This window comes from Scylla paramamosain, chromosome 12, assembly GCF_035594125.1.
Source record: "Scylla paramamosain isolate STU-SP2022 chromosome 12, ASM3559412v1, whole genome shotgun sequence".
Lineage (NCBI taxonomy): Eukaryota > Metazoa > Arthropoda > Malacostraca > Decapoda > Portunidae > Scylla > Scylla paramamosain.
In genome coordinates, this window is record NC_087162.1 from 9,689,408 (window position 1) to 9,712,500 (window position 23,093).

The 23,093-nt window shown below is 39.2% G+C and overlaps 1 protein-coding gene and 1 long non-coding RNA gene across 3 annotated transcripts in view; one reads left to right on the forward strand and one right to left on the reverse strand.

Annotated features, from left to right (window-relative positions):
- Positions 1 to 471: 471 nt before the first annotated feature.
- Positions 472 to 10,839, reverse strand: LOC135105424 (uncharacterized). Its single transcript, XR_010270831.1, has 2 exons — positions 10,577 to 10,839; positions 472 to 3,105 (listed from the first exon to the last, which is right to left on the reverse strand). It is a non-coding gene; the product is annotated as an uncharacterized LOC135105424 (long non-coding RNA).
- A 344-nt stretch (positions 10,840 to 11,183) lies between these two features.
- The window catches only part of LOC135105670 (ubiquitin carboxyl-terminal hydrolase 32-like), a 26,555-nt gene continuing 14,645 nt past the window's right edge, over positions 11,184 to 23,093 (forward strand). The window contains exons 1-20 of one of the 2 annotated variants that reach the window (XM_064014058.1): positions 11,184 to 11,270; positions 11,379 to 11,484; positions 11,727 to 11,927; positions 15,444 to 15,571; positions 15,687 to 15,792; positions 15,917 to 16,038; positions 16,185 to 16,344; positions 16,527 to 16,708; positions 16,895 to 17,066; positions 17,395 to 17,561; positions 17,718 to 17,885; positions 18,087 to 18,229; positions 18,403 to 18,603; positions 18,768 to 18,903; positions 19,022 to 19,162; positions 19,470 to 19,614; positions 19,895 to 20,073; positions 21,180 to 21,345; positions 21,747 to 21,991; positions 22,172 to 22,345. In XM_064014058.1, coding sequence (XP_063870128.1) covers positions 11,870 to 11,927; positions 15,444 to 15,571; positions 15,687 to 15,792; positions 15,917 to 16,038; positions 16,185 to 16,344; positions 16,527 to 16,708; positions 16,895 to 17,066; positions 17,395 to 17,561; positions 17,718 to 17,885; positions 18,087 to 18,229; positions 18,403 to 18,603; positions 18,768 to 18,903; positions 19,022 to 19,162; positions 19,470 to 19,614; positions 19,895 to 20,073; positions 21,180 to 21,345; positions 21,747 to 21,991; positions 22,172 to 22,345 — 2,793 coding nt within the window. In that variant the 5' untranslated portion in view covers positions 11,184 to 11,270; positions 11,379 to 11,484; positions 11,727 to 11,869. The remainder of the gene's footprint in view (positions 11,271 to 11,378; positions 11,485 to 11,726; positions 11,928 to 15,443; positions 15,572 to 15,686; positions 15,793 to 15,916; positions 16,039 to 16,184; positions 16,345 to 16,526; positions 16,709 to 16,894; positions 17,067 to 17,394; positions 17,562 to 17,717; positions 17,886 to 18,086; positions 18,230 to 18,402; positions 18,604 to 18,767; positions 18,904 to 19,021; positions 19,163 to 19,469; positions 19,615 to 19,894; positions 20,074 to 21,179; positions 21,346 to 21,746; positions 21,992 to 22,171; positions 22,346 to 23,093) is intronic. The other variant, XM_064014059.1, reaches the window with a different exon arrangement.

Here is a 23,093-nt window from a genome sequence, read left to right on the forward strand (position 1 = left end):
TCAATGAAAACATGATAGGAGACTACATTTGGGAGCTCATGCGTGAAAATGATTTGTTGTATTCACGCAAATAAAGAAAATCATTTTTGATCCTAGAAATTAGTTTCAGAAATTTTAAAAGAAATCTTTGAATCATTTGAATTTATGTTTTCTGTTTTCTCTCCAAAAATGGTGAAAATGGTTAAATTTTGTTATTTTGAGGCAAAAAATCATTCTAAAAGCCACAAAAGCAAAGTTTGACAGGAATAATGGAAATTTTCTATTGTTTTACAATGAAAAGAGTTGGAAAATAACACTTGCTTGTCAAGGACAAAAATTATGTTACATAGGTTGTAACCGCCTATCTTTCCGGCTCACTGCGATTACACTACGAGATTATGTATGTACGTAGCTCTCTCTCTCTCTCTCTCTCTCTCTCTCTCTCTCTCTCTCTCTCTCTCTCTCTCTCTCTATCCCTCATACTTTCAAGACAGAAGAGACAAGAAAAATCACAAAACTTCAAAGAAAAGTTTACATTTGGAGAAAGAAAAAAAAAAAAAAAAGGTGACCAAAATACAGAAGAACAGGGACGGGGAAACTGAAGCAGGAATCCCGCAGCACCCAACACCCTCGCCAAATATCGTCATTTTCCCGCCGGCTGCACGCGGACCCTCGCCACACTAATCCCTAGCGAGCACTCCAAACGCCACATTACTCCCACTTTCACGTCGACTCTTAAGTGCCTCACATCCCCCAAGAGGCTCCTCATACTCCCTCTCCAGGCCTCTCGCGCTCCCCTTGAGGCCACGCACGTTCTCGCACTCGTTCACGCACACTACCGGGCTCATGCTCATGCTCGCCGAACACAGCAGAAGGGGCAGTCAAGCGAGCTCTCCTCCCTGGGTGTTGCGTGACTGAGCTTTCGGCGAAGTGTCATCAGTGTGCCTCAACGGAATCTTATGCTGGACTGATGTTGTGATGAAAAATAAAGGTTTTTCGTGGAAGTAACCTAAGTAGAATCTGTATTAAGTGTATTTGTAGTATATTCACTGTATTTTCAAGATTCTCGTTTATGTAATCTAATTTAAGTCTAATTTAAGTGTATTTGCTGTATTTTTAAGGTTCTCGTCGACGTAACCTAAGTAGAGCCGATATTCCAGTGTGTTTTTAGTGTATTTAGTGTATTTTATTTCTTGCATACTGGAAGTGCTTCTCGTTACTTCACTGCACCATGACTATCATTTCACCAACCGTTACCGTCAATATTCATCATGATAATGTTGGATAATTTTATTCACCATCAGCCGGGCAGGTGGACAAGTGGTAGCTGGATGGTAGACAGGTGGAAAAATCATCCGACCGAGAAAGTGGCTATTTGGAGGATGAAAGGCAGACAGCTGAAAAATTAACACACAGAGATGAAGGCTTAGGCAACGACACAGGTGGAGGATGACCGGTGAACACAGAACACTATGCAGACTAGAGCTTCACTGTGTGTGTGTGTGTGTGTGTGTGTGTGCAATACATATCAGTCCTAGTCCAGTAGATACTATAGTCCACAACTGGCCCATAAATTTAACGAAGCATATGTGTATCATTTGAAAAATCTACATTAACATATATTCGTCATAATCGGAGCTGAGAATTTTCGCAGTCATCAACATAGTGACGCCCAAGCCTACACGTCCTGTCTTCCACTCCCCACCAACGGGATCCGCAAACAATGGGGCAGGAAATGCACTTCCAATGTCTTGCTGCAGGCCTCCCTGCCCTTTGTTAACTGTGTCTTGTTCCAGTGCCGCATTGAGCACCGCCACCCAGGTTGTCATTGAGAGCGGGTTAGAATTCCCACAGCGTATTAAAAATTATCGCACGGAGGACACATGAGAGCTGAAGAAACTAAAGGGAATGGGTGAAGCCAGTACGTGGTGTCACCTAAGTGGAGTTGACAGTCTTCCATGTGATACAGAGACGCCGCCCTCTGTTCAGGTCTGGAACCTTCTACCAGTATTTCAGTGTCTCTCGAGTGACGTAGGTTTTCGAACATGAGGAAATGACACGTTTCTTATCTTTCTTTGGTATTTCCTAGTCGCACCGATCATACATCAAGATTATCTTTTATGTTCATCGCAGCTTACCAGTATTGACATATTCAGGACAGTTTCTGATATTATAAAGCATGCTATTTTCACGTTTATTTTCCTAATTTATACCTGATAAACTTTCATTGCTTTTATGTTCTTAAATATATGCGTCTTTCATTCATATTGTTATAGAAGAAAATTATAATTTAAAGTTTTTAAAAATGTTACATGTTCTATACTTACAAAACAAGCTCAAAGCAAGAAAAAACTCTACAGAGTAAATTACGTGAGCATACACACACACACACACACACACACACACACACACACACACACACACACACACACACACACACACACACACACACACACACACACACACGAACTATCATCCAGAGCATCTTTTTTCTTTTTTTTTTATCGACTGACAAGAAAAAAGGATAAGTTGATTTATTCACTAGTCTAAGCACCACTGACATTATCATCTCCGTCATGTTTAAAGGATCATAGCGGTGGAACAACTAAGCTGACGAAAATTCACTCTGGCCTTGGTGATTATCATGGTTCGACTAGAAAAGTGTAAAAGTGTCTTGCACCTTGAGTGTTTTGACAGAACCCCACTCCTCCGGCCACTCCCTTTTCACTGTGTGGACCATTTTCTGAAACATTTCTGCCCACATCTTCACTACTTCCAAAAGGCTCTAGTTGAAGTCACACGGATTTCTAAGGGTGTTTATGCGATTCCACTGGCAGATTAACAAAAAATCTACACTATTAACAGGAGAAACATCCTTGAAAACCCAGCTAATCATATATATGGCCTCTGAAAATAGTCAGAGAGCAAAGCTTTTCAGAATACGGGCCAGTTTGCGGCAAAAGGTGGTGGTGGTGGTGGTGGTGGTGGATTTTCTTCCCCTCAGTATGACCAGCGGTAGGGACGAGCCATTCTTGCCCCATTGCAGCGACAATTTGTTCCTGATTGTTGGTCTTCGTCAGAGGTTTATTTAGTTCGTTACCGGTGACTCACTCAGGAAAACTGTTTCTGCGGTGTTGAAAAAGAAAGAATTTATATACGAAACATTTATCAATGTTTTTGTCTACTACTGCTGCTGCTGCTACTACTACTACTACTACTACTACTACTAATAATAATAATAATAATAATAATAATAATAATAATAATAATAATAATAATAATAATAATAATAATAATAATACTGCTACTACTATTATTGGTACTTCACTCAAAAACTCTCTCTGGTATTGAAAAACAAAGAATATATATATATATATATATATATATATATATATATATATATATATATATATATATATATATAGAGAGAGAGAGAGAGAGAGAGAGAGAGAGAGAGAGAGAGAGAGAGAGAGAGAGAGAGAGAGAGAGAGATACTACTACTACTACTACTGGCAAAACTCAAGGAAAGAAGAGAATGAAAGTGAATGTGAGTGAAACAAATAAAAAGAAAGGGGAGAGAGAACCAGAAGGAAGGAACGCCGAAAGACAAACACAAGAGAATTATGATGATTGCTGAGAGAGAAAGAGGGAGAGAGAGAGAGAGAGAGAGAGAGAGAGAGAGAGAGAGAGAGAGAGAGAGAGAGAGAGAGAGAGAGAGAATGTATGAAAGAAACAGGCATTTTCTGTTATAATTAAATAAGAGAAAAGTTTTATCATAGACGGCTGGGTAGGAAAAGGAGGAGGAAGAGAACGAGAAGGAAAGGGAGGAAGAAAGAAGAGAAGAAGCAGGAGGAGGAGGATCATAAAAGCAACAAAAGGGAAGGAGGGAAAGAAGGAACGATGGAAGGAGGGATTTGATGATTCTAGGGGGAGAAGAGAAAGAGGGCGGAAGTATGGAGGAAGAGGGGAGTGAGTAACGATGTAGAGAGAGAGAGAGAGAGAGAGAGAGAGAGAGAGAGAGAGAGAGAGAGAGAAGAAAAAAAAAAAAGAGTAAGGGAACTGCTCTCATCTCCCTTTCTTCCCTTCCTTCATTCCCTTACTCGTCTTTCCCTTTCCTCACACTCTTTTACTCCTGTCCTTTCCTTTCGCCTCTTTCCTCCTCCTTATTTGTTCTTCCCTATTCTGCCACAATCACAGAGAGAAACTTTAAGAGAGAAAGAGAGAGCTGGTCCTAAAAACTATCCTCATAAATACCTATGATCAGATTAATAGCTCTTTTCTTTTCTCGTGCATCATGAATTGGCTTTGTTTCATAAGTTGTCATGCAATAGGAGAGAAAAGCATTCATTCAAGACGCCAAGATGTGAATGAAAAAATATGTCCGCCCTTGACTGTCCTGTCACTACAACGAAAAGACCTGAGTCTCTAGAACAAGACTCAACAGGTCGCTTATGTAAACAGACCGCCCTTTCAAGCCTCTGGGAACAAAGTCCGCAGGTGATGTAGGACTGAAAAGAAAAAAAAATAGTAATAAGGAAAAGATTACAAAACAGTAGAGTGCCGAGAGAAATTCCAGAGGCACTTATGCATGGAGGAACTGAAGTAAAGATCAACAATCATTCACAACCTCTCTCTCTCTCTCTCTCTCTCTCTCTCTCTCTCTCTCTCTCTCTCTCTCTCTCTCTCTCTCTCTCTCTCTCTCCAATGTATCTGATCGTTTGTTTCCTAATTGATTGTTTGCTTGTTAGCTGGAAGGGCAGATGAGGAGGAGGGGAAGGGCTTGAATAACTGGAGCTAAATGAAGACAAATGGAATGGGAGGGTCGGGAGAGAGGAAAGAGAGGAGAGAGGACAGGAGGAGGAGGAGGGAGAAGGGAAAAAAAGGGAGAGAATGAAAAATATGGAAATAAGAGAGTTTATTGTATTTTTCAAAGTCTGCGTTGGAAAGAGAGAGAGAGAGAGAGAGAGAGAGAGAGAGAGAGAGAGAGAGAGAGAGAGAGAGAGAGAGAGAGAGAGAGAGAGAGAGAGAGAGACCGTAGGTCCTCTACTGCCAACGATTCCTAAAAGTCAATGAGTCAGTCAGTCAGTCAGTCAATATAAATCTAGCTCCAGGAAACTATACCATGAAAACTGCTACATGTAAATTGCTACACAAGTAATTATAACTTTGACTGAAATCACGTCTAAGCCAAAGCAGACTGAACGAAAGCCTCCATGAACTGAAAATTATGCGTTTATATATATATATATATATATATATATATATATATATATATATATATATATATATATATATATATATATATATATATATATATATATATATATAAACCCGTGATGTCTTGGATGAGAGAAGGGAGGAGAGACGGGAGAGGAAAAGGAAGAGGGGAGATGATTTGAGGGATGGAGGGAGCGTGAGGAAGGGAAGGAAGAGGAGGAAGGAGGGAAGAAAGGCAGGCCGATATAATGGCGCACTAAACACTTGGCGTCAAAAGGCCTCATTTGTTTCCCCTGGGATGACTCACGTTGCTCGAGAACCAATTGCTTCTTAGTTTCAAATAGTGATGGTGATGTTGTTGTTGTTGTTGTTATTAATATTGTTGTTGTTGTTGTTGCATTAGTTATCTTGTTAGTAGTAGTAGTAGTAGTAGTAGTAGTAGTAGTAGTAGTAGTAGTAGTAGTAGTAGTAGTAGTAGTGTAGTAGTAGTAGTAGTTGCTGTTGTGGTTGTAGTTGTGGTTGATTGTCGTCGTCGTCACCGTTGTCGTCATTACATCACCTTACAGCCACAATATACAAGAGCAATAAAACATTTGTCGCAATCAGTACAAAATACATCACACAAATAACAACTGTGCCGTGTTTTCCGTCCTTCTCCCTTCCTTTCCCTCCCTCCTCCTTCCCCTACCAGACGCTCCCTCCCTCAGCTGCATCAGGAGTCCCCACGTCCACCAAAACATACCCGCAGCTACAGCCTCCCTCCCTCTCCGTAGAAATAGAATTGTCTTTAAAAAAAATATAAACAGGGAGGAGGAGGAAAAATTAGTAAAAATGATAAAATGCAACCTCCATTTCTGCTGGCGGCGCACGGAGGAGGAGGAGGCGTAGGTGGAGGAAGGGAGCGAAAGTTGGGCTGTTTTGCTTCTCGGCCCGAAAACGCCTCCGGTCATCAAGAGGAGTTATGTTGTACTGTCATCGGCAGACGCTCAGCTCGAGGTGGAGAAAAGGAGGGGAGAGGCGAACGGGAGGGACCAGAGGAGGACGTGAGGGAGAGAAGGGAAGGAAAGGGGCGAGAAAAGCGGTGGTTTGGGAGAGTTTTCTGCCGTGGGTGCAGAGACGATGGAAGAGAGGGAGGGGAAGCTTGGAGAGGGCATATGAAGAAAGGGTCTTGAGGGAAGGTTTGAATGCCTGGTTGATGATGTTTTTGTAAAGCCATAAACATTTCGTGCAAGCGAATGTGGCTACGTATATTTTGATTCAAAGCGTAAGTGGATCTCAGGATTTGCTTTTATAGATACTAAAAAGATCTTCTAAGAAATGTTGTCAACCGATTTCCGATTATGTGCATCCTTTGAGGTCTGAACACACACACACACACACACACACACACACACACACACAGACATTAATTTTACTCAATATTTCAGTCTGGGAAGCTTATGAAAACACTTAAGTTATCTAAATTATCTAAACAAAACAGCAGTAATGTTGTAACTTACATAATATTCCTTATCCTACAAATAATTCCTTTATCATTTTCAGCTTCATGTTTGAGGGCCTTCTTTGAGAACATGACTTCATTGATATTCCCTCGAGGCAAAGCAAGGGTGTGAAAGTTCCTCAACAACTTCAAACTTTACCTTCCCATCACTTTCATATTCCTCCTTTACTTCCACGTTATTTTCCAACACTGATCTCCAGTGAGCCCATTGTGCTGCTGGCAACGACCTTCACATCCCTCGCAGCCATGGAGCAGCATAATGTCCCCGTGTGACGTCCCTGCTCCTCCTTAACAAGTTGGGGGTGTCGCCGCTGGCCCTGAGTCCAGGCTGTTGACACAAGCCATTAGCCTCCCTCTCTATGTTCCGCGTGGCCGCTGCTCAAACAACTTGAGGCAGACTGCACGCCACATCTCTTCTCCCTTCTTTCTTGTTTCCTTCCCCTCCTCCGCATTCTCCTCCTCCTCCTCCTTCGACTCCTCCAAATTCTCCTCTACCCATCCCCTTCAGACATGTACCATTTACTGTTATCTTTAGGTTTGTTTGGTTACGGACTGATTCCATTGTATTGTTGCTAACCTAGATGTTTTGCAGTGGTGACCAACAAGCAACAAACAACCTTGCTGAGTGGCACGAGGCAGCGCAAGAGACTGGCGCCTGGGTGTGAGGGTGGGTGACTCGGGACAAGCTGAGACGATCTGTTGCGACAGGGAACTGTCGATTCGCCCACGTGAAGGCACTGTATATTGACGCAAAAGACCAAGTAATACGAGAAGAAAAATTGTTATCAGCACGATGCAAGATAGAGAAGTAACACATGTTTTAGTGGTTTACCATGTTGGCAATACTCGTATCAGGTCTTGTGTCACTGCACGGGTACAGCGGCTGGGGTCGTCGTCAATACACAGTTCCTGAATGGTTAGCCGTCCTGACAGTTCTTGGGATTTTATGAATTGTCCATATGTGTCGACTACCGTCTTTTTTTTTTTTTCTGATGTAGTAGACAGGATATTATTGATAATCAAATAATAGAGAAAAGTGTAGATGTAGATGTAAGAAAAATTATCAGACGATGAAGTACAAATAGATTTACTCAAACTTGACTGTCATAGATGTTACGTGTTTTTTTTTTTTTTTGGGGGGGGTGGGAGAGGGGGGAGAAAGTAGTAGTAGTAGTAGTAGTAATAGTAGTAGTAGTTTCAAAGTGCGCTTACTTTTATTTACTTATATGATCAACTGCATATTTGTATATATTTTGAATATCAGTTTACGATATAAATCTAAATATAATTGCTGTTCTATCTACATTTTTTGGGCGTAAAGTCTTAGTGAGTATTACAAAATGACCTATAGGTTTCTATTTTCAAGTAGCTTATAAGTAGAAAAAAAAAAACAAGGGAAAAAATATATACAATCTTATTCAGAAAGATATATGTTAAGAGATTCCATCTCCCATTACCTAAACCTTTCAATATGTGTATACAGGACTTACGAATCACAGTCCCCACATCAGAATGATCAAAGGAGTAACCTAAAAAAAATAAATAAATAAATAAAAAAATATTCAGGACATCCACAAAAATAGTTTTAAGGCCATCCACTTCATATAATTCAGATTTTTTCAGTGTATGTGTATAAACAGGGCTTAGGAACCACACTCTCTTCATTAGAAAGAACAAAAGGATACTGTATAACCAACTGTTTGTATGTATTTAATAGTTACCCAAGACACTAAATCTATTTTCTGTAAGCCATTTAGAGCTCGTTTTCTCTCGCCTTCACTCCCATAGTCAACTTACATATTTCCCTCACTGTATCATGTTCGATTGATTTATATTCACGACTAAGGTAAGCTTTCAACATGACTAGTGAGTTGTTTCCTGATATAAGGTAGTCATGGTGAAAATTCCAAGAACTGCATTGATTTCGTCAGCTTTGCATATTCTTCTCTCATCCAGCGACCTACTGTATCTACGTAGTTGGCTACATCATTCGGTTTATTTACTTCCTGATTTTGGGGTTGCTTCAAGGAATTCTCTCTCTCTCTCTCTCTCTCTCTCTCTCTCTCTCTCTCTCTCTGTGTGTGTGTGTGTGTGTGTGTGTGTGTCGAATTTTAATGTCTCGAGCTCATCATGATAAAGTGTTCGAGTTCCTTGGCATCATGTAGTAGCTATATTGAGTAAGCAATTCACTTCCTCGCGTCAATGTTAAGTGTGAGTGTGAGGGAGTATCATATTAGGTGCTTCCTATGTAATTACTAGTTCTAAAAATCACTATCAGTTCGCATTGTGTGCTCTCTCCTGATAAGATAAAGAAACATAATTGTGTTTCGACCTTCCTCTATTTTACTTTATTTTTTTCTCTCTTTTTTCCGTCATACCTCTTATTTATCTGCGAATGTTATTTATCTTCCATTCTTTATTTTTTTTCTTCTTTTTAAGAGGAAGGAATGTAACAAGGAAAATATGTATTATAATCATCTGTTTTCTTTACTGATCAATTTTATATTTGTTCGTGTTTCTTTGTTGTTGCTGTTGCTGTTGTTGTTGTTGTTGGTGGTGGTGGTGGTGGTGGTGGTGGTGGTCGTCGTGGTGTATATTAACTAATACAATAAAGCAATACAGTAACCAACTCAGACCATAAGCCGATCACGTGACAAGTTTCTGAGTCACATCCTCTGGGATCCCTCACGTACACTTTGCCCAATACACACACACACACACACACACACACACACTTTATGAGACGCACATAATTTATCTCTCTTCACTTTAATTGTTGTGTCATTGTCCCTTATCAATACGTAGCTACCACTTTCATATCTCCCTCACAGGCCCATCATCTTATCACCGATGTTTCATCATTCGGGTATTATCAGTACTGCTGTTGTTGCGTCCACCGATATACCCCCACACAGATTGGAGCGACAGTATCCATCGCTTAAAGATTCAGTTTCACCTCACGTATCCGTCTCACCTCCTCTCCATCCAATGTTTCTTCTGTGTCTTTCGTTCCCTCTCCAGAATTAATGCTCCAGATTATGTCACAAAATGCAAGATTAGTTTAACGGATGGAATAAACCTGCCACTAGAATAGTGTTTAGGTAGATAACGTATGTAGTTAGTTTTCAAAAAGGTGATATTGTACGGAGGGATAAGTTATTAGTCCTTTAAGCATTATAACAGAGGTTATATGCTTTTAAATGAAACGTCTACGAGGAGGATAACAAAGAAAAATGAAACTAAATGATTCATGAAAAGGGAAGGAAGAGAAAATGGCAAGCATGAAATAGAACTAGATAGAAAGAAAGGTTTGTTTTATAATAAGTTTCTGATTCATTAAATTGCACCTTTCGTAGTTTTCGTGTTAACTGTCTATTCATTTAATCATTCATCTAATTTTCTTTTTTTTTCTTTTTTTTTTTTATCCCCTAGAAGTTTGATCGAACGTAACACCTTCCACTGATTTTACATGGGCAAGGAAGATGGTCGCTGCATCCTATTTTGGGCCCTTCATCAAATATTGAACCCTTCCTCACATCAATTATTACGCATCCGTGCAAGAAGTTGGTTTTCTTTCCTATAAGTCAAAGGACCGTCGTTAACTCTGGGTGAAAATAAATTAAAATTCTGTAAATCGCTTTCATAAAATTGTAGGTATTGTATAACGATGGCCTGAGACTTCTGGTATTATGTTATCTAACCAGCTAAATGTACGTGACTCAGAATTCTTTCCTTGCTCCATTCCAAGGTATTCACCTTTAGAAAAAGAAGGATAAGTGTAAACTTTCAAATAACGTGGCTTTCGACATCTGCTAAGTATAGAAAAAAATAAATGAAGAGTAACATGTAATCCATACAATCCTTTCTAAAATTACTGACCAGATTCTGCTCCTATGTTGGTATTAGGAGAAAGGTTAGTGTGTCAGGCAGACCGACAGCGGCACGTCATTAAACATGGAACACCAGAAACCTCCTCGAGCACACCTTGCTGAGCACTGACTTCCGCTCCTCGCACACCGAATGGGAGCCAAGGAGGGAGTTAAGGCAACCACCACCAAGGGAGAGACATCATTTCTGGTTAGATTCTGCCTTGAGAATGTAGTTCAAGGACGAGGTACGTAACAAACATTATGCACCGAGGGGCTGAATGAAGGCATTAGGTATGGAACTTGAAGATTATTGGTATTAGCCAATATATATATATATATATATATATATATATATATATATATATATATATATATATATATATATATATATATATATATATATATATATAAATCTCTCTCTCTCTCTCTCTCTCTCTCTCTCTCTCTCTCTCTCGAGAGAGAGAGAGAGAGAGAGAGAGAGAGAGAGAGATTCTTTGTAAGTCTGCACATTTCAATATGTAGGCATTAGGTATTACATTGTCATATCAAAATATGTAAGACTAAAATACTGATACACCTTGCGTTATCACAGAAGGGTACATGGTATAGTGTGCTCCTCATAGAAAATACTGAATGACAAGACCACCCCTTATCCTAGCAGACGATGGTGGTAGTGGTGGTGGTGAATAGCACCAGCAATAAAGGTAATGTGAAAATATTTCATATACAGAAAACTTCATTTACCATATATGAGATCTAGTATAATCATAAGGGCAATTTTTTTTTCTACATGCAATTAATATTGATTCTAGCACACTCGTAGTGATGAAGTGGTGCAGCCCGTCAGGTGAAGTGCCAGACACTTCCTCCCCTTCACTTTTCAGGAGCAGCAACATTATAACATTCGTTTATGCCTAGGTAGGTGAAAGTAAGTGCAAGTTTGTTTCATTATTATCACATTTTCAACTTAGTTAAAACAATAGAGAAACTTACCTCATATGCTTCTTAACATTCAATTACTTACAACAAAATAGGTTTTTTAGCTGTAGAAGGAGGAAATTTAATTTTTTTATGATAATCTATTATATTATAATTGATACTATAATATATATGAGAAGTGTCAAAGCTTGTATTATAATATTTGTCGTTATTTTCACCAGGGCGGACCCCGGGGAGGGGGAGGGAGGGAGTGTTGCCCTCAGTAAACACCGAGGCCACGGAGGGGCGAGGCGCACGGGCCTCTTCCGTGTTTTGTGCTCCTTACCTTTATTATTTGTACACATAGCGGCTCTGCAATGACCAAATGGGCGGGAAGGAAAGCAAGCCGATTTCCCTCTCCTATGAGGAGGCGATGAAAAGAGGTAAGGGAAAGGTTTCGCTCTTTGCTGGTGAGCGGAAGGAAGGAAGGTGACACGATTTTCTTCAGCTTCCCTCACAAGATATAATTTTTTTTTTATTTTTGTGGTGTGTTATGTGTTTTCATCTGGTACCCTTTACTAACGTGTTCGCCCTTAACTTGCATTATGTGTGCTGTCTTATTCCTTGTTTGTGAAATTAGGTTTGGAGGTCGTTGTAGAAAGATTTTCACTACGCAGAACGTAAAAAAAGGCAATTATTAAGATCTGAACTCCCTAATTGTGCTTAATTTCTACATTTTTAGCCCAAAATCCATGCCATCACAACATTGTTCAACAATTATTAGTTTGACCTAACATGAACTGATATCTAGTCTGATACAAACAGATCAAACCAAACCTCAAGGCACTTCATATCTTCACGGTTTCCAAGAGATCGAAAGAATATATGCAATGAATCTTCATTTCTATATCGGCACTTTATAACCAGGCCATATGAAATTACTATGGTGGTATACAACCACATGGCAATAATGAATGAAATAATAGTGTTCTTAATATCTTGGGTCAGTTACATCTTGGGAAAGGGCATTATAGGTCAGTTTTAATTAGTTTTAATTAGTAGACTAAGGGTTTTGATTAAATGCTTGTCTATTAAGTTTGTTTGCTTTGTTCTGAAGGGCATCCCTTTGTTTGTTGCTGCTAGGTGTCTGTTCTCCAACTAGCCAAAAACTCCTTCATTAACAGAAAGTGTCAAAACCTTTCAAGATCTAACTCCCCTCGTGACTTCTGGCATCTAGCCAAAAATATCTCCAATAACTTTGCTTCTTCTTCTTTCCCTCCTTTATTTCAACCAGATGGCACCACTGCTATCACATCTATTTCTAAAGCTGAACTCTTCGCTCAAACCTTTGCTAAAAACTCTACCTTGGACGATTCTGAGCTTGTTCCTCCCTCTCCTCCACCCTCTGACTACTTCATGCTACCTATTAAAATTCTTCGCAATCATGTTTTCCATGCCCTTGCTGGCCTAAACCCTCGGAAGGCTTATGGACCTGATGGGGTCCCTCCTATTGTTCTCCAAAACTATGCCTCTGTGCTTGCACCTTGCCTAGTCAAACTCTTTCAGCTCTGTTTGTCAACATCTATCTTTCCTTCTTGCTGGAAGTTTGCCTACATTCAGCCTGTTCTTAAAAAGGGTGACCGTTCTAATCCCTCAAACTACCATCCTATTGCCTTAATTTCCTGCCTATCTAATGTTTTTTAATCTATCCTCAACAGGAAGATTCTTAAACATCTATCACTTCACAACCTTCTATCTGATCGCCAGTATGGTTTCCGTCAAGGCTGCTCTACTGGTGATCTTCTGGCTTTCCTTACTGAGTCTTGGTCATCCTCTTTTAGAGATTTTGGTGAAACTTTTGCTGTTGCCTTGGACATATCAAAAGCTTTTGATAGAGTCTGGCACAAAGCTTTGATTTCCAAACTACCCTCCTACGGCTTCTATCCTTCTCTCTAACTTCATCTCAAGTTTTCTTTCTGACTGTTCTATTGCTGCTGTGGTAGACGGTCACTGTTCTTCTCCTAAATCTATTAACAGTGGTGTTCCTCAGGGTTCTGTCCTGTCACCCACTCTCTTCTTATTATTCATTAATGATCTTCTAAATCAAACTTCTTGTCTTATCCACTCCTACGCTGATGATACCACCCTGCACTTTTCCACGTCTTTTCATTGACGTCCAACCCTTCAGGAAGTAAACATTTCATGCAGGGAAGCCACAGAACACTTGACTTCTGATCGTTCTAGAATTTCTGATTGGGGCAGAGCAAACTTGGTATTGTTCAATGCCTCAAAAACTCAATTCCTCCATCTATCAGCTCGACACAAGCTTCCAGATAACTATCCCCTCTTCTTTAATGACACTCAACTGTCCCCCTCTTCTACATTGAACATCCTCGGTCTGTCCTTTACTTATAATCTGAACTGGAAACTTCACATCTCATCTCTAGCTAAAGCAGCTTCTATGAAGTTAGGCGTTCTGAGACGTCTCTGCCAGTTTTTCTCACCCCCCCCAGCTGCTCACTCTGTACAAGGGTCTTATCCGTCCATGTATGGAGTATGCTTCACATGTCTGGGGGGGGTTCCACTCATACTGCTCTTCTAGACAGGGTGGAATCAAAAGCTTTTCGTCTCACCAACTCCTCTCTTCTAACTGACTGTCTTCAGCCTCTCTCTCATCGCCACAATGTTGCATCTCTAGCTGTCTTCTACTGCTATTTATATGCTAACTGCTCTTCTGATCTTGCTAACTGCATGCCTCCTCTCCTCCCGCGGCCTTGCTGCACAAGACTTTCTTCTTTCTCTCACCCCTATTCTGTCCACCTCTCTAATGCAAGAGTTAACCAGTATTCTCAATCATTCATCCATTTCTCTGGTAAACTCTGGAACTCCCTGCCTGCTTCTGTATGACTTGAATTCCTTCAAGAGGGAGGTTTCAAGACACTTATCCTTCAATTTTTTACTACCGGTTTGGACCCTTTTATGGAACTGGCATTTCAATGGGCATTTTTTTTTTATTGGATTTTTGTTGCCCTTGGTCAGTGTCCCTCCTACATAAAAGAAAAAAAAAGATTCAGCTTGAAAGGATTTGTCATGTAACAAGACACAGAAAGGGAAGCAGGGAAGGCTTTTCTGTTATGTGCAGCTTTGAGACATCATGGAAGCACTGCGAGATTTATTGGAAGGTAGGTTAGATTGGATAAGAGAGGTGGTCATCAGGGATTGAACTCGGGGAAGATACTTAAGATAATTATATGGTTCTGACTTGTTTTTGATTGGGCCAAGATGATCATCAGGGCCTCAGTGGATTTTGGTCAGCCTTTTCTGGCTTATCACAACACTTTATGCTCATTATTGTGGTTTTATAGGTGTAGTTAGTTGTGTTGTGACCTGGTTGCCAATAAAAGCCTTCGGACTGACTGGATACAAGTGATGTCACTTGGGAAAGTTTACCACTTCCCACAGTATATACAGTAAAGTGAGGTTTTAGAAATAATACACATTCTTAGTCAATTCTAAAACTTTAGGATGATAAAACTATGTGTCATATTGTTTAAAGCTGCAGAAAATATGTTCTTAATAAAGGATTTGAGGCTCATACAGCTTGTTTCATATCATCATCACCCAGAATTGAGTCCCATGATGCACAATAATAAATTACAAATGGGTATCAAGCAGGTTCTCAGTAGGTGGTTTCATTCACCTATTCTGCTTTACATTAGCTACAGTATTACAGAAAATCTAGGTTCATTATAAAGTAAGAAATGGTATAGTCTACAACAGCTATAGTTTGTCAGGGAAAGAGATCATTGCTTAATGACATGGTAACATGTTGTGTATGTAGTGTAGGTGGAGGTGCAATGGAATTTCAAAGGATTGCTCTTATTCCAGCATATAATGTCTGTAATTTTTGAGATATTGTATATCACTGTATGTCTCACAGATATAATCTTTCCTTACAGTTAGTGATGGGGAATTCACCAGATTAAAAGATGCATACAAGAGGACAGCAACACTCAATGGAGCCATCACCAAACAGGCCTTCATCAGGGAGGTCCTGGGTGATGGTGTACCACTACAGTTGGCCGAGGTACAGTGGAGGATCCGTATTTTGCAGATCTACTTGAAATCCTTTAATATCTGGTAATTTCTTTAAATGTATCACTACTTGTATATGTAAAAATATTTGTTTTCTTTTATTGCAGCTAATATTTTTGGCCTGTGGAGGGACAGCAAAGGGAATACCATTTAAAGACCTGTTATGCAGTTTGGTGCTTCTAACTCGTGGCAACAAGGAAGAGAAAATAAAATGTAAGTTATTTTAATAGACTTTTAGTCTCAAAATTATTACTGAATTGAAAATGAATTATTAGTTATAGATTTTTAACATAGGATGGATATATTACTTAAGATTTTGAATAATTATATATTCCAGTTATATTTGGACTCTATGCCAATGAATCTGGTACACACATTGTCCGGAGTGACATGCTCCGCCAGCTTCAGGCAACTGAGGGTGGCTATACACCTGAAATTCTCCATAAGTGCTTTGGTCAAGTATGCAATTCTTCTCATAATTTAACTGATCTGAGAACATCCATTAATTGAATAGTAATTAATTATTTCATGGTAACTTAATACATACAATGCACTGTACAGTAATATTGCACAATTTTAATCATTACAATAAAAACAAATTTCAGTCTGAACGAATATCGTACGAGGAGTTCAAGGAATGGCTGTTCTCCCACCCTGATGCCACCACTGTCACCCGTTGGCTGCTGGCTGAGCCATGCCATGTCTCCCTTTCCAATGACCTGGAGACTCCTACCTTCTACCAAACTTTAGCTGGAGTTACACATTGTGAGTTGAGTGCTGCACATATGATGTCTTTGTTGTTGCTAATGTGCATTCTTAAGCTACTGAAAGTTTTATCATAACTCTCTGCATTTTCATATTTTGAATATATAGTTGCTACATTTCTGATGAAAATTTTATCCTTTTTAATTTGCTCTTGAATATTATGTTTTTTTTTTTTTTTTCAGTGGAAGAGAAGGACATCTTGGAATTGGAGAAAAGGTATTGGATCTTGAAGGGTTCATCCCCTTCTGGAAAATTAGATCCAGATACCCTTGTTCCCATGATCTCTCCACCACTTCCTCCAATGTTGGCAAAAGGTGTTTTCAATGCCTTTGATGAAAACAGAGATAATCACATTGACTTCAAGGTACAAGTTTCTGTTGTAATACATGTTTTTTTTCCATTTAAGCCTAATTTTTTTGCAGTCAGGTTTGTTGCATTTTTTGACAATTCATTGAAGGAAATATGAAGACTTTTTCAATGTAAATAATAAGTTGTGGTAAATGTCTTTGAAAATATAATGTAATGTACCAAATTTAAACAATTCTAACAGGAAATGGCATGTGGGATATCAGCTGCCTGTCGAGGTCCCCAGACTGAGAGGCAAAAGTTCTGCTTCAAAATTTTTGACCGTGACAGAGATGGTCGGCTGTCCCATGATGAACTGACGGCCATGATTCAGGCTCTCCTGCTACTACGAGATGAAGAGCAGGAGAAAGGAAGTGGTAGGAGCAAAGCTTAGCATTTTTGTATTTACTTTGATGGGTAGGTTGACTTTTTATTTGCACACTAACATTAAACTGCTTTTCTTTCTCAACTAATCTGTTCTTTGACAAAATCATTGGTCATTGTGACCTGGCACTCTTTTGTATTCTGAGAACTGTCATTGTTTATTTTACTCAGTGGTTTGTTATGTTTTTTACAGATAATGCAGCATACAACATTCTTCTTTTGCCAGTGTTTTATCAATCCTACTTTGTATTTCAGGCATTATACAATACGTGGTGACATTGTTTTCTGTAACAACCATAATTATTTTCTTGGCAATCCAAGCAGATGATGTGTGTGTAGGTGTGTCCCCTGAACATGTGCAAAAGCAGGTGAAGGACTTGCTGAGTCACCATGACCCAACAAATTCAGGATCCATTACTCAGGAGGAATACTTAATGTGGACACTTCACAATCCTCTCTCAACTGCCTTGCTTGATATAATCTTCCAGGCAGGTCAATTTTCTTTTTGTTAGTTTAGTTTGTTCCTCAGTATATTTTCATAATAGAAAAAAAATTAAGAATATGATATGTACTTGAGTACTGCATGAATATTTTGTTGAGATATATTTTTTGATTTGTACATTATGTATTTTTCATTCTTCTAGGTTTGCCACATTGTGCTAGGGCTGAAGCCAAGCAGTCGAGCTGAGGAAGGAGAAATAGTGCTGGGATGGCTGCGGAGAGCTGAGGCCAAGTCCCTCACCATAGGCCAGTTTTGGTATATCATCAACATGGAATGGTGGGGTCTGTGGCATGACTATGTCAGTCATCAGGTAATATCCACTAGACTTATGTGAAGTTTTCCTCTATTTTCACCCTCAATGATTTATAATATTACCATAAATAAAGCACTTGCAGTTTTCCTCTATTTTCACCCTTAATGATTTATAATATTACCATAAATAAAGCACCTGCATATAATACATGAGATTCCTAACCATTTGTGTATTTTTATTAGTGTCTTTCTCTTATAGTCACCAGGTTCTGAGAGCAGTTCCTTGAGCCCATCATCACACAGCAGTTCACCTGCCAACTCACAGTGTGGCTCATTGAAACGTACAAAATTACAGAAAAAGTCTGCTAATTCAGAGGGAACTGTTGCTTCTGATGTTAACAGGTTAGTCTATTATGCGTAGCAGTGATAGCCAGACTTTTCAAAGCACTAATGCTCAAGAATCCAGTGTGCTCCATCATCATTCATTTATCAGATGAGGTTAAGAACATAATGCAGATCTTATCCAGGCACATAGTTACCAACATCCTGATTAACGTTTGCAATTGTCATTTCAGCACTGTATTTGTAACCAGTATAGCCAGCCTAGGTGGTGCTGACTCATTGTCACTGTCAAGCTTAGAGAATGATGCACCTGGACGATGTGATCAGTCTGGACCTCGACAGATGACACACCCCCGGCATGGCCCTGTCTCCTCTAGTCCTCGTAAAAATTTCAGTTCAAGCAGTTTGTCTGTATTTAATTATGAGGCAAACAGGTAATTTTTTGGATTCATAGAAGTAGCATGTATATGACAGTGGTAAATGTGATGGCTAAAGAGATATTCGGTTGTCAGTCATGGAAAATAGAGGTATAAGTGATCACATTGTCTTACAAAATTTACAGTGGTCTTCACTTTTTCACCCTTGCAAATTGTTGCAGGTGTAGCAGCGCATCTAGCCCTAGTCACTCTCCTCGCCTCACTCGCCGTGTAGCTACTAGTCCTGGAGCCCTGCAGGTGCCCTCTAGGCCTCCTGCTATTGATAACTCACCATTGGTTGAGATAAACACAGCTAAGGCAAGTTTTGGTTTATATGCATTTTAGCAAGTTTATTCTCCATGTCACTATATTCAGTACAACATGTTTGATACAATAGTTTTGATTTGTGGTAACTTAACATGGGTAATCCTTACAGGTCACACTCCTTACTGGTGAAGGTGGAAGGCTAAAACGGAATGTCCCTCTTGTACAAGGCCGGGACTTTGTATTGGTTCCTGACTCCTTGTGGAAGGCCCTTCAACAGTGGTATGGAGGAGCACCTGCCCTTCCTCGACAGGTGAATTTCCATGTCCCAGGATTTCTCATTGTTACTCATACTCATGTAAATTATATTATTGTTAGCTGGCTTGACATCACCCTATGCAAAACCAATTGTCACCATTATTGTTTTTAAAGGCCTGTGTCACTGTAACTGCTGGATTCTGAGGTTATATGCAGCTTTTGTATGAAGTCCTTTGGTTTCTACCACCCTGAGAAATATCTTATTTTGCATCTTTGGTCACCTTTTGATATAGTTTTGAGAAACTTTGTACATTATTATTATAATGTATAAGTGACTTTGTCTTATTACTCATTTCCCACAGGTCATTCATGGTCGATGCAGTGGTGAGGTGGAGCTGGAGCTATACCCCTTGACGCTGCGACTCTTTCGTCATGTGCAGCAACAGACCAGGTCTCCCAACAACTCATGGGTTGGTGTTGTTGGAGGGTATGGAGCTGCTGCCTTAAGTAAGTTCTCATAATTCTATCAAGCAACTCAGGTGTTTCGGATGAAGATATGGTAAAAGAAATGTAGTCTTGGTTATTAAGCTGTAATTCTTTTCAGCTGAGAAAAGACAAAATATGGCAATTTAGAAGATTGCACCAGATGTACACAAATGTCATTATTAATGATACAAGATTTTCCTAGTATATCTATCTCTGTTGGCTTTGTTCCTCTGTGAGCAAGATGACATTTGGTATTTTGTAGTTTGATTGTGAAAAGCACTTGCTTTACTTTTATCCTCAGATTCAGCACCTTATTATGTAACATCCCTTCCAAACTCATCAACATCCTCTCCAAAGAGATACCTAGCCTACCTTGCTGCATTTAGTCGACTGGCAACCTTGCGGCAGGTGTATGATTACCTGGCTACCAAATTACGTTTAAGAGTTGAAGATATGAGACTGTGGTATGTGCGAGATGAGGTAAGGAAACTGCTTCACCTGCATAATATTTTTACAAAATAAGGTGATTGGTAATATTTAACCTATTCTTATCATGTATTATCCTGCATTGTTTCAGTAATGTAGAGCTGTTGTCCATACAGAAAACTCTTGATATAACAGACATATATGGGGGAAGGGTAGTTCGCTTAAGCCGAAAGTTCACTATAGCTGAAGGTCATTAATTATGATACATCTAATGAACACCGTTTGTTATTTATGGGGAGTTGTTCAGTCATACACACACACTCTCTCTCTCTCTCTCTCTCTCTCTCTCTCTCTCTCTCTCTCTCTCTCTCTCTCTCTCTCTCTCTCTCTCTCTCTCTCTCTCTCTCTCTCTCTCTCATTACAGTATTAGTGTATTGGTTTCTTACTCTTCCTTTCTTTCCCCTTCTATTACTGTACAGGAAGTAATACTATAATACATAATAAAGTTAGAGAACAGTGAGACAAGGAGACTGGATAGCATTTTTGAAGGGTTGTATAGTCTTTTGAAGGATGGTGCAATGTTTTTCTCTTGTAAAGTCTTGTCATACCCTCTTCATTGATGTCACACATGGCTAACTCCTGATTGGCTGTTGTCTTAGAGGAGGCAGGCAGCAGCCAGTCAAGAGTTAGCCACATGTAACGTCACTGCAGAGGGTGTGGCTAAAATCCGTGGAAGAAAAGCATTCCACCACCTTTCATATATATGTGGTTGACTGCTTGTCAGCCAACTCTCATGCATTTTACGACTTAGTATGTTTGTAATATAAAGCAAGTATTTGATAATTTTGAAAAATGCTATAATTTGCAAACAGTTACTTTGCAAAGTAAAATGAATGTTTGATGGCCTCAGAGGGTCCATTATATCTGAAATCCAGTAAACTGAGGTTCGTTATATTGAGGGTTTACTGTATTCTGTAATCCACAACCATTTTGATGTCTATAGTTAACCTCTGGTTAAGCAGTGTAATATGGTGAAAATAAGAAGAGGTTTGCAAATATTTTCACTGCAGTGTAATGAAAAAAGTTGATCAAAGAAGGAATACATACATCATTATATTATATCATTTTGGAAAATAATTACCTTGCTCCTTTTTCTTCAGCCTGCTGGCATGATCTTACTGGAAGAGGATGATGCCACACTGGAGGAGGTAGGTGTGGCAGACCTTGCCCAGGTGCTGATTGAGGTGCGGAACAAGGACCTCACTTGGCCTGAGGAGATGAGCCAGATCACCTCCACCAGGGTAATGCACACCCAGTCCAGCCAAGGTAAACTAGCTTTTGTCATGCTGTAGATTGAATTTGGTGGGAGTGTACCCTTTACATTCTGACAGTAATGGCCAATTTGTTATATATATATATATATATATATATATATATATATATATATATATATATATATATATATATATATATATATATATATATATATATATATATATATATATATATTTTTTTTTTATGTAAAGTTTTTAAATAAATCAACACTTTATTTATTTGTGTGATTATTTATTTATTTATTTATTCACTTTTTTATTGGAAGCATGCTCTTTACATTTAGACATTATGATTAATTTGTAATATATTTTTTCATGTTATGTTTTTAAGTAAATCAACACTGCTTTTATGTATTTTCATCTATTTATCTAATTTATTTGTTTATATACCAGGTATAAAAGAGAAAGGCGTCACTGGATTAAATAACCTTGGGAACACTTGCTTTCTCAATGCTGCCCTTCAGTGCTGCTCAAACACCTGTCCCCTCACAACATACTTCATCAAGAACATGCACCTTTATGAGCTTAACCCAGATAATCCATGTGGAATGAAAGGCCACATGGCAAGGCAGTATGGAAACCTGATGCAAGAGCTGTGGGCAGGAGGAGCAAGAACTGTGGCTCCTCTAAAACTCAGGGTTAGTGGCTGATCTATCTAATTGATCTACCCGTCATTTTACTGTAAGAAAGATGTATAACGAGCCATCATGTGATAATTCTTCTGCTGTGCTTAATTTTATGTGCAGTATTGATTTTGTAATAGTTTCCAATTGCAGACACCATAATATGTGGTCTTATTTCTTATTTTCTTTTCACAGTGGACGATAGGAAAGTACAGTGGCAACTTCACAGGGTTTCAGCAGCATGATTCCCAGGAGTTGCTAGCGTTTCTTCTTGATGGCCTCCACGAAGACCTTAACAGGGTTCACAATAAACCATATATTGAACTCAAGGACTCAGAGGGACGACCTGACACTCTTGTGGCTCAGGAGGTCAGTATCTTAAGATTTTAGTACCTATGTAGGGCTGTACATGCAAAGATTTTTAAGTTGTGAAGTTTGACTAAATATCAGGTTACTCTTTATCTTTAGCTTAACCCCTTTGTTACTGATGAGTTACCATAGTAATTCATGTAAACTTCCTCTGAGGGAGTGATGGATTGGCCCCATAAGTCATGGCTTAACCTGCAGAACACAGGGCTTCATTTTATTAGGTTTGTATGATTTTTATGACTCATAATGACACATTGGTAAATTGGCACCTTATCACAAATTATATTTCAGAGACAGTAGGCATGTTGTTGGGTTTGGGTTCTGATCTCATGTAGTGTATGATTGACACTTATAGTTTGTCGTCCTAATTTCCATCCAAGAGTAAGTCCAAGTGTGAAGTGATTCTTGAAATTAAGTTACAAGGGTCAGATGGCATCATAAGTGACTCAGATTAAGAATACTTGCCAGAGAATAAGTGAGGTGAGGAAAATTAGCAGTGACACCCAAAGTCCACCACTGTCACTCCATGTGTCCCTCTCCTGTACACATATGGTTTGATTTCAAATCATTTGCAACTTCTGACTAAGATCTATCTAAACACATGAAAAAAATTATATCAATGACTTAATAAGGGTGTAAGGATAAATACAAACTGCACCCATGAAATTCATTTAGGAAAAGTGCACCAAAAAAAAATGATGTGGGATGGGGATTGGGATCATGCTCTCTGTAATGGGTTAATTCTCAT